This window comes from Pseudophryne corroboree (genome assembly GCF_028390025.1).
Source record: "Pseudophryne corroboree isolate aPseCor3 chromosome 3 unlocalized genomic scaffold, aPseCor3.hap2 SUPER_3_unloc_9, whole genome shotgun sequence".
NCBI lineage: Eukaryota > Metazoa > Chordata > Amphibia > Anura > Myobatrachidae > Pseudophryne > Pseudophryne corroboree.
The window spans coordinates 368,474-385,760 of record NW_026967585.1 but is presented as its reverse complement, the minus strand read 5'-3'; the positions used below and the strand labels follow the sequence as shown (position 1 = coordinate 385,760).

General features: G+C 44.5%; 1 protein-coding gene across 1 annotated transcript in view; it reads left to right on the top strand.

Annotated features, from left to right (window-relative positions):
* Positions 1-7,455, top strand: part of LOC134984879 (zinc finger protein 850-like) — a 65,428-nt gene extending 57,973 nt beyond the window's left edge. Inside the window, exon 2 of the mRNA XM_063950357.1 lies at positions 5,559-7,455. Coding sequence (XP_063806427.1) covers positions 5,559-7,087 — 1,529 coding nt within the window. The 3' untranslated portion in view covers positions 7,088-7,455. The remainder of the gene's footprint in view (positions 1-5,558) is intronic.
* The last annotated feature ends 9,832 nt before the right edge of the window (positions 7,456-17,287 follow it).

Sequence of the window (17,287 nt, the reverse complement as noted above, 5' to 3'; positions counted from 1 at the left end):
CACATGTTATATCTGCTTCCCCTGCAGTGCACATGGTTTTGCCCAATTGCTATCAAAAATCCTGCTGCGATCAACTTGGAATTACCCCCATTATCTATTGTATTGAGTGTAGTTGTGATAAATTTGATATAGGTCGGACCCGTAGGGCATTAAAGATTAGAATGGGTGAACACCTACCTAATATAAGAAAAGACTTGGATGCACATTGCGCCAGGCGGAGCGCGTTCTACACATTGCGCCAGGCGGAGCGCGTTCTACACATTGCGCCAGGCGGAGCGCGTTCTACACATTGCGCCAGGCGGAGCGCGTTCTACACATTGCGCCAGGCGGAGCGCGTTCTACACTTTGCGCCAGGTAGAGCACGATTAAAAAAACAGGACAATAAATGCTTCTAAACACATTAGTAAATAATACATTTTATATATGTAATGGGTTTATGGTGCTGCTATAATAGAAGCCCCAGACTGGATTTAGGGGTCATTCCGAGTTGATCGCTTGCTGCAGTTTTTCGCAGCACGGTGAACAGATTACTACTGCGCATGTGTATGCACCACAATGCGCAGGTGGATCGAACGGGTACAAAGCGAATCGTTGCTGAGCGATGGATTTACCGAAGAATCCATTCGCAATGCCGGTCGCAAGGTGATTGACAGGAAGAGGGCGTTTGTGGGTGGGAACTAACCATTTTCTGGGTGTTATTGGGAAAACGCAGGCGTGTCTAGGCGTTTGCAGGGCGGGTGTCTGACGTCAATTCCGGCTCCAAAAAGACAGAAATTATTGCAAGGGCTGAGTAAGTCCAGAGCTGCTTAAAAACTGCACAAAATGTTTTTGCAACGCTTCCTCGCACAAGCGATCGCACACTTACAAAGCGAATATACACTCCCCTATAGGCGGCGACTATCTGATCGCTGCGCTGCAAAGAATAGCTAGCGAGCAATCAACCCAAAATGAGGGCCTTAGACACTACAAAAGTGTTGCGGGGGGAGCGAGAGGGTGACAATGCTGCTGGGCTGTTATACTGGAGGTATGCATTCAGGATCCCGGCAGCCGTAATACCGACGCCGGAATCCCGACAGCCGCCAGAATACCGATGCCGGCATCCCGAGGAGATAAGGAGATCGACTACGATATCCTGACAGTCAGGATCCTGAAGGTAAGTAGGCACTGCCGCCACAAGTTTAGCGTTCAAGAGGGTGGGTAGGTTTAGGCACACCCAGGGGGGTTAGGGTATGGGGTGGGGGAGGTTAGGGTTAGGCACTGCTGGGGGGAGGATATGTTTAAGCTCACCTCACACCTGCAGCACAGCGTAGAGCAGCCACAAAGCCGTCTTCACTCTCTGCCCGGCCCCCGTGTGAATCCGCGGCTGCATGTGACCAGAAGGGGGAGGCACCGCCAGAAATGAGAAACCACACCGGCATCCCAATCGCAGCACTGCCGACACCTAACCCTCCCACTCACAGCCTAACACTAACCTCCCCCCAGCAGTGCCTAAACCTAACCCCCTTACCCACAGCCTAACCCTAACCTCCCCTCAGCAGTGCCTAAACCTAACCCCCTTACCCACAGCCTAACCCTAACCTCCCTCCAGCAGTGCCTAAACCTAACCCCCTTACCCACAGCCTAACCCTAACCTTCCCCCAGCAGTGCCTAAACCTAACCCCCTTACCCACAGCCTAACCCTAACCTCCCCCCAGCAGTGCCTAAACCTAACCCCCTTACCCACAGCCTAACCCTAACCTTCCCCCAGCAGTGCCAAAACCTAACCCCCCTTACCCACAGCCTAACCCTAACTTCCCCCCAGCAGTGCCTAACCCTAACCTCCCTTACCCACAGCCTAACCCTAACCTTCCCCCCAGCAGTGCTGAGGGGTTAGGTTTAGGCACTGCTGGTGGGAGGTTAGGGTTAGGCTGTGGGTAAGGGGGGTTAGGTTTAGGCACTGCCTGGGGGAGGTTAGGCTGTGGGTAAGGGGGGTTAGGTTTAGGAACTGCTGTGTGGAGGTTAGGGTTAGGCTGTGGGTAAGGGGGTTAGGTGTCGGCAGGGCTGGGGGTAGGTTAGGGTTAGGCTGTGGGTAAGGGGGTTAGGTGTCGGCAGGGCTGGGGGTAGGTTAGGGTTAGGCTGTGGGTAAGGGGGTTAGGTGTCGGCAGGGCTGGGGGTAGGTTAGGGTTAGGCTGTGGGTAAGGGGGTTAGGTTTTGGCACTGCTGGGGGTAGGTTAGGGTTAGGCTGTGGGTAAGGGGGTTAGGTTTAGGCACTGCTGGGGGGAGGTTAGGGTTAGGCTGTGGGTAAGGGGGGGTTAGGTTTAGGCACTGCTGGGGGGAGGGTAGGCTGTGGGTAAGGGGGTTAGGTTTAGGCACTGCTGGGGGGAGGTTAGGGTTAGGCTGTGGGTAAGGGGGGTTAGGTTTAGGCACTGCTGGGGGGAGGTTAGGGTTAGGCTGTGAGTGGGAGGGTTAGGTGTCGGCAGTGCTGCGATTGGGATGCCGGCGTGGTTTCTCATTTCTAGCCTTATATGATGTAGCCCGGGCTCAGATCACTTGTATAAATGCTTTTGACGGAAGCAGACGTTTTAGGCAGCTTGGCAGGATGATCCCAGAAGTAACGGGTGCACCACAGGTAGCAGCAGTGCCTGCACATTACATTCATGTTATATTCTCGTAGATCCTTAGCTTGGTCTAGATGTGAATGGCGCTGGGAATATCAGGGAAACTTACTGTAGTGGATGCCTGAAACAACCACTGAGGTCGGCTACAAGCCCATGACACTCCCAGAAGACACACAAGGCATGCAAGGAAAGCCACCACCCAAGTTCAGCCACCCGCTCCTAGGCTACTTACGCTGTCACTGGCGCTTACCTCACACCTGCAGCACAGCGTTTAGTGCCGTCTTTACTCTCTGCCCGGCCCCCGTGTGAATCCACGGCTGCATGTGACCAGAAGGGGGAGACACCGCCAGAGGACTGGTAGTGGTAAGGCTCCACCTCTTCTTTACAGGCACGATTAAGAGCCAGGAATTGGCTGCAGCGGAGCGCGTCCTCGGGGACCCACACGTTTTTTAAAAGTGAGTTTCCACGTCCTCTCATCTGGGTAAAATATGCGCTATAGCACGTATTTGCGAACACTGTGTGTGTATATCTCTATAGGCACTGCAGTGTTATATTTAAGCAACAATGTGTATTTGAATTGTATTAAAAGTGAAATGCACTTACTTGGTTGTTTGTCCCAGGAGGGTGGAATCCATTACTGTGCAGGCTGTTGGATTCCCCCAGTACTTTCCCCCCAAAATGGAATGCCTTCCTCTCTAGCCTCCCACAGGGAAGTATCATGGGGAGAGAGAGGAACAGCTCAGCTTTAAAACAAGCCGAGTGGATTTCTGGAGCTCCATAGGGATCACCTTCGGTGGGCAGGAAACCTTGATCAGAGAGCTAGGCTGCCCATCTCTGGAGCCCAAGTTTAGGCTGGAGATGGTGAGCTGGGTGTCCGGGCAGATTCCTGGAAGTAGTTTAGATGGGAAAACTTCCCCCAGCGTAGACTGAGCGTCACCAGGGCCCAGGCATGCACGTCACATGGGTAAACAATGATTGGTTGAGAACAGCATGGTGGACTTACCCCCTGTGGTATGTATATTGGAGTAAGATAAAAAGAGGAGGCCTGTGAGCCTCCAGAGGTATTATACCATTTTCACTCTGCTGTAAACATCTTGTTGTATTGCTGTTGCCCCTAGCAATATGGAAGAGTCTATTTTTAAGACTGGGTGAATAAACATCTGCCTCAAGATGACCGCTTTATATTGTGATCTGCAGAGCTATGCCAAACATAGTTCCGTTTTCCGACTGTCCAGGGTGCACTCAGCGTCTCCAAGCTCCGCCTCCCGCCAGCTACCGTGCAGAGTCCTAGTCCAGCAACTAGTGGTTAGACAGTGTGTCGACGCATACAGAGCGGTACCATGGTTCCAGACTCCATGGCAACAAGGAGTCTGGTGGTGGCAGTGCAGTACCCGCCCACTACGCAGTGGGTGGTGTCAGTAGTAGGCGGTTACTGACAGTAAGTGGGAATCCCCTAATTGGCCAGATCCCGTGTGACCTAAACATCCATTCTGTGACTGGGGTGGGACGCGAGGCAGGGCGAGGGCTTTCGTACAGAACCGTCCGGTCACAGAAATTGCTGGCATAGCGGTGGGATAACTAGGTGGCTTTTTGGTCACCTGATTAGATAAGCTGGGTTATTCAGGAGAGGAGTAACTGCAGCGCGGGAGAACACACAAGATGAGCGGCTTTAGGGCAGGAGAAGTGGGGGACTTAATAGATTGGGTTTTGGTCCCAGCGGTGGCTGAGAGCTATCAGGTAGGGTAGATAAGAAGCCACGTAGTAATGAAAGCTCCGGAAAGCATGTCTGGATGGACTCAGGCCCCTCTTATTTATTATTTTATATGCTAGCAGGGGTGACAGGTGTGGTACATCCCTGCAAAGGCAGATCCAGTCTCTTTCTCATCAGACTCTGCTGTCTTTGCTGCACACTCATTCAGATGTTCACTGCTGCCAGTAGCACACGTATGAGAAGCAGAAGTATGGTGGAAGCTGTATAGATTCTGATATGTAATTCTCTGTATCATACTTACCGTACACACATCATCCTTATTACTATTGAGAATATAGAGGTAAGACACTGATGATGGGGGTTTAACAGTGGATTATAACCTAGCAGATGATGATGATGATTGCAGTGTATTGCATGTAAAATAGTTTGTTCCACACCTACTCTGCTGTAGCAATATACGTTATATAAGGGTGAGTAACACTTGTACAGGCTTACCAGCGTATGAGCACACACATAAAGGAATACTACCTTACCAATGCTTCCAGGAGTAACGTTAGGAGACATTTCTCTGATCCATCAGCTCATATGACTGATGTTATTGTTCATCTATAATCTCCAATTCATACGATATGTTCCCCATCCATTGTTTTACATTGGTGCTGACATAGGACTTGGCGAGTGACTACATCTCCATTTATACTTCATGGTTAGTTACCAGTACAAGAGAGAGAGATATCTAAGTCTTATTATAATATTACATTTGTTATTGTGAGTGTTCTCAGGAGGGTGGACACAATGATAGTCTGAGACACAATAGTATAAAGCCTTCATTAAAAGTTATGTTTTATTATACACACCCATTTACAATTAAGTGTCCCAGAGAGTCTTCTCCTATTGTTTGCAAGATTAATATTGTTACAGAAAAGTCACATTTCCATAATGTATTTTATTTCCAGCAGATGGACACACAAGCAGGAATATCTCAGAAGGACATCTAATGTTATCCCCGGATTGTGACATAAAAGATAATGACAGTAGACCGGATTCTCCAGGAGATGACCCCATTACCCCAATTATACATCCAGCTCTATCAGCTGATCCCTCTGATCCTGGGAAATGTTCTCCTGATCACTCTGATATTGGTGCATCTGTTACAGCTCTGACAGTAGATACAGTGTTTCCGTGTTCTATAGATGCCAAATGTTTTACACAGAACACAAAACTTATTACCCATCAGCCAGCTAATGCAGGGGAGAGGCCATTTCCATGTTCTGAGTGTGGGAAATGTTTTACATACAAATCAGGTCTTGTCACACATCAGAGAAGGCACACAGGTGAGAGGCCATTTTCCTGCGCTGATTGCGGGAAATGTTTTATCTGGAAATCAGAACTTGTTACACATCAGCAAAGTCACACAGGTGAGAATCCATTTCCATGTTCTGAGTGTGGGAGATGTTTTACATACAAATCACGTCTTGTAAAACATAAGAGAATACATACCGGTGAGAAACCATATTCCTGTTTTGAGTGTGGGAAATGTTTTACATACAAAACAACTCTTGATGCACATAAGAGAAGTCACACAGGTACATCACCATTTCAATGTCCTGAGTGTGGGAAATATTTTGCACAGAAATCACAACTTGCTAGACATCAGAGAAGTCACACAGGTGAGAGGCCATTTCCATGTTCTGACTGTGGAAAATGTTTTGCACGGAAATCACACCTTGTTACACATCAGCAACGTCACACAGGTGAGAAGCCATTTCCATGTCCTGAGTGTGGGAAATGGTTTGCACAGAAATCAGATCTTGTTAAACATCAGATAAATCACACAGACGAGAAGCCATTTCCATGTCCTGAGTGTGGGAAATGTTTTACACGGAAATCAGATCTTGTTATACATAACAGAAGTCATACAGGGGAGAATCCAATTTCTTGCTCTGAGTGTGGCAAATTGTTTGCACGGAAATCAGATCTTGTTAAACATCAGAGAAGTCACACAGGTGAGAAGCCATTTCCATGTTCTGAGTGTGGGAAATGTTTTGCATACAAATCAGATCTTGTTATTCATCAGAGAAGTCACACAGGTGAGAATCCATTTCCATGTTCTGAGTGTGGGAAAGGTTTTGCACACAAATCAGCTCTTGTTAAACATCAGAGAAGTCACACAGGTGAGAAGCCATTTCCATGTTCTGAGTGTGGGAAATGTTTTGCACACAAATCAAATCTTGTTAAACATCAGAGAAGTCACACAGGTGAGAAGCCATTTTCTTGCTCTGAGTGCGCAAAATGTTATACTCAGAAAACACAACTTGTTATACATCAGAGAAGTCACACAGGTGAGAGGCCATTTTTTTGCTCTGAGTGTGGGAAATGTTTTATCCTGAAATCACAACTTGTTACACATCAGAGAAGTCACACAGGTGAGAAGCCATTTCCATGTTCTGAGTGTGGAAAATGTTTTGCACACAAATCAGATCTTGTTAGTCATAACAGAAGTCACACAGGGGAGAATCCAATTTCTTGCTCTGAGTGTGGGAAATGTTTTACACGGAAATCAGATCTTGTTAAACATCAGAGAAGTCACACAGGTGAGAAGCCATTTCCATGTTCTGAGTGTGAGAAATGTTTTGCACTCAAATCAACTCTTGTTAAACATCAGAGAAGTCACACAGGTGAGAAGCCATTTTCTTGCACCGAGTGTGGGAAATGTTTTTCACAGAAATCACAACTTGGTACACATCAGAGAAGTCACACAGGTGAGAATCCATTTTAATCTGGAGTATACTTATCATTACCATGCGTTCTTCAAGATTCTTATCTTATCTCCTATGCTTTTTGCAATATACATGCTACCGCAGGGTGAAATAATCAGGTGTCATGCCCTCATCTACCACTGCTATGCAGGTGATCTGTCTCTTGCTCTAGGTACTGAGAACCAAGTACCAATCCTAAATGGTTTCTAGTTGAGCTCTAGGTGTGGGTGATGCCAGTTGGCTGTGACTCAGTCCTGGTGAATCATGTCCTTATGATAGAAGTTCAACAACAAAGGGCAGGGCTACAGCTCAGCTTTGCAAACCAACCAGACTTATGCTTGGGGGTTCAGAGTTGCAAAATGCTGATCCTGTGCAGAATCTTGGTGTCCTGGATTGTGGAGTGACACTTAGACATCAGGTATCAGCTACAATCAGATCCTCATCTGAGGAACATAGCCAGACTCCAGCACTTAATTTCCCTCAGAAGATCTACCTGATGTCATACATGTACTTGTATCATCACACACAGACTACTGCAATGTACTCTACCTGGATCTCCCAGCAATAGAATTGCAGCGGTTGTAGCTTGTATAGAATGCAGCAGCAGCCAGGCTTTTACCTAACCAGCCCGTTTCTACCACATAACACCCATTCTCTACTCCCTGCACCGCCTGCCTGTAAGATGGTGACTGGGCCTAATTCAGGTTGGATTGCAGTGTGTGATCCAAACAGAATTATTCAGAAAAAGTTGCAGGCGCATCTGCTGTACCCATCCTGCGCATGTGTCCGCATTTTCTTCAGAAAAAGTGATTGCCTGTCAGGCAGAGCCAATCACGGGGTTGGGCGGGCAATGCTCCTTTTCCAGGGAAAAGATGATGCAGGGGCGTTGTGGCGCGAATGAAGGACAGAGGCAGACAAATGGGCATGATCAAGGTGGCTGTGACATCACATGCAGCCACCGTGATTGAGAAGAATGCAGTGGGCCTCCTGCAGGCGCAGCTAAGCTTCTACGATGAAACAGAAATTGTGAGGCAATCGCATTTTCTGCTTCATGAGGTGGCGGTCGGCATGCTGGGTAGCCTTGCCCTGCGATGGGCGGCCCCTAGCGCGCTAGGAAAAGGATTGCTAATTCTGCTGATTAGCAGCATCTGCAATCCTTACTGAATTAGACTCTCTATTAAATAATTTACTGACTCCCAGCCTTGCATGACCATGGTACCAGAAGCAGCTTCTCCCTCCGTACTGCCCGGGTTTCTTCCATCTGTTGATGAAGGACTGTTAGCAGTACCATAAATTCCCAAGCAGTGCTTAGATGTCGGGGAGACAGGGTGGGTGGCAGTAGTGCAGTAGCGGGGGCTGCTGGAGGCAGTGTCTTAAGTGTGTAATATTGTCCTCAAGCAGCGCTGAGGAGGGAGACAGGGCAGGGGGCAGTAGTGGGAGCTGCTGGAGGCAGTGTCTATGTGGGTAAATGTTCCTAAGAAGGGCTGAGGTGTCAGAGTGGGGAGCCAGGGCAGGTGGCAGTACGGGCAGACAGGGTGGGGGAGACGGGGGATGGCAGTAGTGGGGAGAGACATTGTGGGTGGCAGTAGTGGGGGGAGACAGGGCGGGTGGCCGCAGTGTAGTACCAGGGGCTGCTGGAGACAGTAAAGAGGTGTATGTGTTCCTCACAGAATTAGTTGATGATTAGACTTAATGATTATTCTGCTTCCTTATTTCTAATTAATCCCTTGTATGCGTTACTGTTATTTGCTGTGTCAGTCTTTATGTGTGTTCTGTGTAATAATCCTGAAAGTAGTGCTGCTACCGATCTCATATTTGTAGTAACTTGGAAAAGATGAGATATGAGGTGCACTCTGGAAGCTTATAGGGGGTTAATCAGAGATGAACGCAGATGTGACATCACGCAGCCCCCCTGGAAAATGGTCGCGGCCTGCCCGCGTTCACCCCTCAGGGATGCGACCGCAATGTGTGTGCGTGGCGGCTGCACATTTACATTTTGCCACCACCGGGTAAACTGCAGGCCACTATTGTGGCTGGGTCTGAATGACCCCCATAGGCTGTTGTGCAGCGTAAAGTATTTTTTAAGTTTAAAAATGTGCATTAAAGATATTAAATAAAGTTGTTTAAAAGCAATAGATTTCCGGTGCAATTTTGGCTATGTCTAATTTTTACAGCGGGATGATATTATGGGGGGTCTCTGTGTAATTAAATAGTTTTATCATTTGTTGGTTTTAAATAAATTGTCTTCAAATGTTCTGTTTTTTATTTTATTTTTTACTTGTGGGGGAATTAGGGTTGTATTGTTTTTTAAATAAACCTAACTGACCCTTGCCTGGAAATGTCCATGTATGAAGGTATGGGAGATACCTGCTGCAGTCCCTTCTACTTACATTTGGGAGGTCCGGTTGTTTTTGTGGAATTAGCAGCAAATAGTAAATGATACATTGGCTCCATAACGTCTCGCTGACCCTCTGATTTTTACAAAAATATGTCACACAAAATGACATTTGCATTAAAAACCATTAATTGAACACGGAAAACAACACAATTTTGAAAAACCCGAAACTCTATATATAAAAAATAGAAGAAAACCACCAATTCTGGTCTTCATTCATTGACTCTTATCAGGGAAACAAGAGCCTGTTTTAGCAAGGACTGTGCCAACAGTAACCAGTAGAGGAATCAGGCGTATCCCACAGAATATCAGCGCTGCCACTATACATTGCGGAGAGAAGATAAAGTGCAGATTTCTGAACAGTGCTTTTAGAAGGAACACAAGAAGTGCATAGATCACAATGATCAGAAGTCTGGGACACTGAGGTCAATAAACCAACGCTGTGGTACTAATGACCTCAATACAGGTCACTTGGAGTAAGAGACTAGGGTAAGGGCAACAACAATATTTCAAACAACAAAAAGTTTGGATAAAAATTAATTATAAATTTAAAAAACAAGGATGGTCCAGTACAGAGGACTGTGTACTCAGCATGTCTAAGTACATACCACTGGATGAAGCACTGCAATGGGAGGAGGGGGTGGGCTGTATGGGTCCCAGCTGAAAACAGCTCATCTGTTGAGGGTTTCCCAGCACATAATGCATGGGTTGGTGATGTGTGTGGGGGCACACTTGGGAGACAGCGCCTGGCAGGTGGTGTTATCTCATACGCCTCATCAAGAGATTCTTTATTTGCACGTGAGGTAGCATCAAGAACCAGATGCTTGAAGATCTTCTTTTGATCCTCCTTCATCAGTCACATTTCCGCCCCGATGTAATTGCCAAAAGTTTGCTCCAAGTCCAGGGGCCTATTAAGAACCTCCTCGGTGTGAGTAAAAAACTGTTGTGAGCTGGGCAGAGCAGAAGTGGGTTTCCGGATGACCTCTGCTGTTTCAGGGTTTGTGGCTGTGGGGTTGGGTCATCCACTTCAGTTGCCTCACTCATGGAAGGCTCCACTTCCAGCTCCGGTGTAATATCCTGCAATATAAAAGAAAAATGTCCATGTAAAAATGTGTGTGTACAATACAAATGTGTGTGTACTTACCAGATCCAGATTCTCCGATGCCTCCTATTGCACAAGAGTGGGAGAATCCGGATCCAGATTACACCATTACCTTATTCTTGGCTCTTGCTCCAAAGTGATTTTCATGAGGTCATAATACCACAGCAAAATTCACAAAAATAGTGGATACAGATAAGTCACAAGCGCTCTGAATGAATAATACTTCCCTCTTGTAAGACGGAAGCAATGTAGGTGAGATGAAGATGTTCCTTCTTTGTGCTAGATTTCAATCTTGGGTAAGATCATCAACGCTCAAAGGAAACATAAAACAGAACAAAAACACATCATGGTGTAATACGTCCACAATAGAGATTGATGTGACTCCAAAAAATGTGTTGAATGAAGTGAATCCGGAGTTTCTGAATGGCGTACCGTACTCACTCAGTGGAAATGGTAAATAAACATAATGGTATATTTATGTGGAACCCACTCTTGAATAGATATATCCTAGTTAAGGAGTGAAAAATCGCAAATGATGTAGTTGTGGGTATATACATGTGCGTACCCAAACTCAGACTATCAGTGTAGATGAAAACACATAAAGGTATCTTTCAACTGAATCAGCTAGTGATGGTTTTTCAATAAGGATGTGCGTATTTAAGCTGTTACACTCACTTCAAGGTTTCTTTATACCAGAGACAGGAAAAAGAACCAAATACCAGATTCCAAGTCCATAGAAAAGGGGGTTACAGTTTATTAATAATCAGCACAAAGTAAAAAAACATCCATGGAAAAGTTAAAAAACATAGGCCCTCATTCCGAGTTGTTCGCTCTGTAAATTTCATCGCATCGCAGCGATTTTCCGCTTAGTGCGCATGCGCAATGTCCGCAGTGCGACTGCGCCAAGTAAATTTGCTATGTAGTTAGGATTTTTACTCACAACTTTTTCTTCGCTCAGGCGATCGTAGTGTGATTGACAGGAAATGGGTGTTTCTGGGCGGAAACTGGCCGTTTTATGGGCGTGTGGGAAAAATGCTACCGTTTCCGGAAAAAACGCAGGAGTGGCCGGAGAAACAGGGGAGTGTCTGGGCGAACGCTGGGTGTGTTTGTGACGTCAAACCAGGAACGACAAGCACTGAACTGATCGCAGATGCCGAGTAAGTCTGAAGCTACTCTGAAACTGCTAAGAAGTTTGTAATCGCAATATTGCGAATACGTCGTTCGCAATTTTAAAATGCTAAGATTCACTCCCAGTAGGCGGCGGCTTAGCGTGAGCAACTCTGCTAAAATCGCCTTGCGAGCGAACAACTCGGAATGACCTCCATAGAGAACATGTACTTGGCTAGGTGGTTGGTGAGTGGGCAGTCCGGAACGCCCGACACCCCCTTTTTCCATCTGTTTACACCTGTGGTTATTTTTTGTGCTGAGTACATGTCCTCTATGTTTTTTACTTTTCTATGGAGAAATTTTCTTCAGTTTTGTTTTAAGCCTTGTTATTTTAGGTATACTGTCTGGGCAACAGTATACCTGCACCGTGGGAGTTACGGGGGACGGTTACCTGCCTCTGTAAGGTGACAGAGCCACTTCCCCTCAGCACAGCCACCGCCCTGAGAGTCAGCACGCCGCACACCCCTAACGCTGCCTGAAGATAACAAAAGTGGTGAACAACATGGCGGCGACCAGGACCCTCCACGGGGTTACCCGCTTCAGCCCCCTGTGCAGAACTGGCAAAGATTGTAGAAACTAGCTAATCTGTGAGGTTTGCACACTGTGGGAGACTTGGCCAGTATAAACATTGTCAGCGGCTTTGCCACCATTATAGGGGGCGAATGTTCAGAGCGGTACCAAAGGCATTTTGGCGCCTTCCTCTGCATAACAGCAGCTTCAAGGACACACAGCTCCTCCAGAGACCCGGGAGACACTGGAAACTGGTACAGGGGTGTACTAGCAGGGGGAGAGCCGCTATTGCACACAATATAGTGTCTTTAAAAAGACACACAATCCGGATTACTGGTATATAGATATATTTCAGCTTGCAGTTGTTTGGGGGGGGGGTGCTGTTCTTCTCTCACTCTGAGTCTCTATCACACACGCAGTGAAGCATGCTGGTTATACTTGTCTGTGAGTTTTGTGTGTGAGTGTTGTTCTCTGTCAATATAGTTATACATGCTGTATGCAAAGTTTGTAATACCAGATTCTCCCCTTCTACCACTGGGTCCCTATTGTGTGACCATTGCAGTCAGTCTTCTCAGGTCAGTGTGGAGACTAGGGGGGAGTCAGGAGCCTTCTTGGCTCGTGCCATTAAGACTATGATGGTTGACATGTCATCCCAGCTTGAGGCTAATAAGCAAACAACACTACAACTGCAATAGGCTGTTGTAGACCTTGCAGCAAAGGCTGATGACATATCCTTCCCTCCATAGTTCAGGGGCACTTAAGTGTGGGCTGCCTGCTCTTCTAGCAGATGAGGAGGATATTCTGGGGGAGGAATTGGCACCTGATATAGAAGATTCCACTCCTGCAGAGGATATTGAACCCCTAATTCTTGCTATCAGAGATGTAATAAAAGCCCCTTTAGAAGAGGCTGCTTCAACCTAGTCATTTTTTCTTGGGCAGAAAAAAGTTAACATCACCTTCCCCGATTCTCCAGAATTAGATGAGGTTTTTAAACAAGCCTGGAAAAATCCTGAAAATAGATATCAGGTTACTAGAAAGATTTTATGTTCTTTCCCATTCACACCAGAGGGTAGAAATTATTGGGAAGAACCCCCAGCTGTTGATGTTTCTGTCCCCTGCCTCTCTAAGAAGGCGGTGTTACCAGCCCCATGGTCTTTTCAGCTCAAGAACCCTGGGGATAGGAAAATTGAAACTATGCTACAATCTATTTACACAGCGGCTGGTGTATAGCAAACACATCCATTTTCCCTACAACAAGGATATTTCCTATACAGGTTGAGTATCCCTTATCCAAAACGCTTGGGACCAGAAGTATTTTGGATATCGTATTTTTCCGTATTTTGGAATAATTGCATACCATAATGAGATATCATGGTGATGGGACCCAAATCTAAGCACAGAATGCATTTATGTTTCATATACACCTTATACACACAGCCCGAAGTTAATTTTAGCCAATATTTTTAATAACTTTTTGCATTAAACAAAATGTGTGTACATTCACACAATTCATTTATGTTTCATATACACCTTATACACACAGCCTGAAGGTCTTATAATACAATATGTTTAATAACTTTGTATATTAAACAAAGTTCGTGTACATTGAGCCATCAGAAAACAAAGGTTTCACTATCTCACTCTCACTGAAAATATTCTGTATTTCAGAATATTCCATATTTCGGAATATTTGGATATGGGATACTCAACCTGTATCATATATGTGACTTCTATGTGGAATTACAACATATGCAGTGCAATGTGTGCAGAAAATCTAGACACTGGCTCTATCACTTAGTAAGTATCCGATATCCTGGTATACCTGACCTGTATATTTACAAAGTACACAGAATAACAGATTATAATTGATAATATTACTATCACAATAAACTTTGATATCATTTATCTGTTCTTCTGATTTTGCAATATTCTGGATTTTCATACTAGTACTTTGTCCATACGGAACCAACTTTTATGACTTTCCTGTGGGATTTACAACATAAACAGGCTATAGCTGTGGTTCTGTAGCATTACTTTGCCTGTGGGTTTCTTTCTATTTGCTATTACAATCTAGACGACGTATTGTCATGTGTAACTTGGTCTGAGAACATTGACATTTCCAGGAACCTTGCGTATAGGGAGTAACCCTTACCCTTTCCTTATCACAGCATCTAGTACTACGTGATGTGGACGGTTCCCCAGACTTATTAGTTTTGCATTTTTCAGACCAAGGAACATTACAGTTATGACAATCTCTCTTGGTACATTTCCATCCTGTTACTTTTGTCGTACACACTGTGGAAATAAATCGTAATGTTAATATCATGCTTGAAATTCATAATAACAGGAAACGGCTTTTGATCACGTTTAAAAAAATCAAAGAAAACTCCATTCACATATATACATCTACATAAATACACATACATACCCATACAAATGCTTGTAGGAAAAATAATCTTTAAAAAAAAGTAAAAATAATCTTAAAAAAGAGTAAGTAATTTAATACTGTACTGTAAAACGCTGCGCAAACAAAATAAAACATATAACTTGTATATAAAGTTGTGACAAATATGTTTCTGAAATAAGTTTATTTAAGTATTTGTTCCAAGAGTCAAATAACTCCCAGTCACTGTCTGAAGGGAAGATGTCTGTAAGTAATATGACCTTTGTATCCTCTACATACAGCACCTCAGGAGCTTCACTAGGTCATCCGTGACTTACAGCGTGAGAGAGAGAAAATACTAGTCTTAGAGACACCGCTCCATTGCTGCGTAACGGTGTTACAGAAACTTCTAGTATCTCAGATAATAACACAGTACAGTAGTAATGAGTAAAATCTGAGGAATGTCTAGAAGCATAATATAAGCATAGTACTACAGTATACTACTGATAAATGAATGTATGTATATGGCATTATTATCTCTAATATGTGACGGTGCGGTTACCCGCTCTATAGCATGTGGGACCATGTTATGGATGATTATGTGCTGGCAGAACAGCACATTCTCCTCAGTATGGGAGATGTCATTAGGTGAATCTAACATTGAATTTGCACAATTGGAATTATATGGTGGCGGATTTTCTATTACATTATTACCACAATTATTTACATTTTTTGCTTTCCCGTGTAATTTAAGCTCCTATAATCAAACCTGGGACGTTCTTGTAGGGATCTTATTGACCTAGCAATATTTTCTGGAGTATTGGTAACATTAACACATGTATTATTATTTCCATTACAGTGTTACTATAATCATTGACAGTCTTTATTTTCCAGTTATACATTTCTTTTCCACAAGTCTAAAATCTTTAAATGCTTTATTCTATCATTTTGTTTTATTTCTTTTCTTTATCTGTCTCTCAAGACATTTCAGTATCATGGGTTCAAAATGACCCGTCTCAGGAAACTTTATTTCCTCATCCCTGGTGATGTCACTCAACTTTGTCACATACTTCACACACACTTGTCCATAAAAATCAATCATACAACTAACCGCGGTTCCCATAATAATCTTAGATGAGTCACTTCCCATTTTCAACAATAACAAAACAATATATTCTCTTTACACAACAATGGGGGTCATTCCGAGTTGTTCGCTCGCTAGCTGCTTTTAGCAGCATTGCACACGCTAGGCCGCCGTCCTCTGGGAGTGAATCTTATCTTAGCAGAATAGCGAATGAAAGATTAGCAGAATTGCTACTAAATAATTCTTTGCAGTTTCTGAGTAGCTCCAGACCTACTCACAGATTGCGATCAGCTCAGTCCGTTTAGTTCCTGGTTTGACGTCACAAACACGCCCTGCGTTCGGCCAGCCACTCCCCCGTTTCTCCAGACACTCCTGTGTTTTTCTCTGACACGCCTGCGTTTTTTAGCACACTCCCAGAAAACGCTCAGTTACCACCCAGAAACGCCCCTTTCCTGTCAATCATTTACCGATCAGCAGAGCGACTGAAAAGCGCCCCAGAATCCACAGCAAATCTGCTAAGTTTTTAGTTAAATAACTAAGTGCATGCACCCTGCGTGCCTTGCGCATGTGCAATTAGCAACAAATCGCAGCATAGCGAAAGTCGGCAACGAGCTAACCACTCGGAATGACCCCCAATGTCTGTTGCCGAGGGTTACAATTTATAGCCTGGACTGTTGTTTGTGGCCACAAAGAATCTCAATGAGACTTCTTACAGCGTCTTCTGTATAATTTAGAATGCCAAGACCATAAGTTATATATTTGGCAAGTGACTCCTTTATCCGTCCCGTCCCCCACCTTTCGGTGGATAGTATACTCCTATATTACTTGAATACATCCTTCAAGCATTCACAAAGTTTACACAACTTCTTATCAATATACTTCTATTTTCAGATAACACACTTGCATCAGTTTGGATAGAGGTACTTTTTAGTTTCTCTTTCTCTCAATTATTTGTTTATAATATAAATACGTACAGTGCCATGCTAGACAGAGAATAGAAAGTAACTGCAGTACTTAAAAGTATAATCATTTGTTATTTAATATTTACTTATGCATGAATATAGATCACAAGAACCCAGCAACCAGCCGAGTTCACTATAGCTAGCTTCCCAGCAACCACGGAAGACTTTTGCAGGTACAGAGCAGATTAAGAGTACACAGAATATTTAAATAAAAGGTATATTTACCTCTGTGTGCAGCCGGCTGATGTCCCCCATTTCTGTTACATCTGGAAAAGCAGCATTTTCTGAACCATGGGTGGTCGTAGCTAACCGGAGATGAGCCCCCATATGTTAAAGCCTAATTATAATAAATAATAATAATAGAGAGTTCTCCGTTGTGATGATATTCAGCATATAGAATTTATTATCAAAGATGGAACCGCTCCCAATATTCTGCACGGAGGAGCGTGGACCAAGACAGAATTCATCAATGAGCCTGTGTCTTTAGAACACTGACTTTACATTATTTATACCATAACATTATACAATTATTCATAGCTTATTTACAAACAAGGCGTACATATAGATTCAATCATGGAGATATATTGGTTGATGAACAATAAGGGGAAATGCCAAAT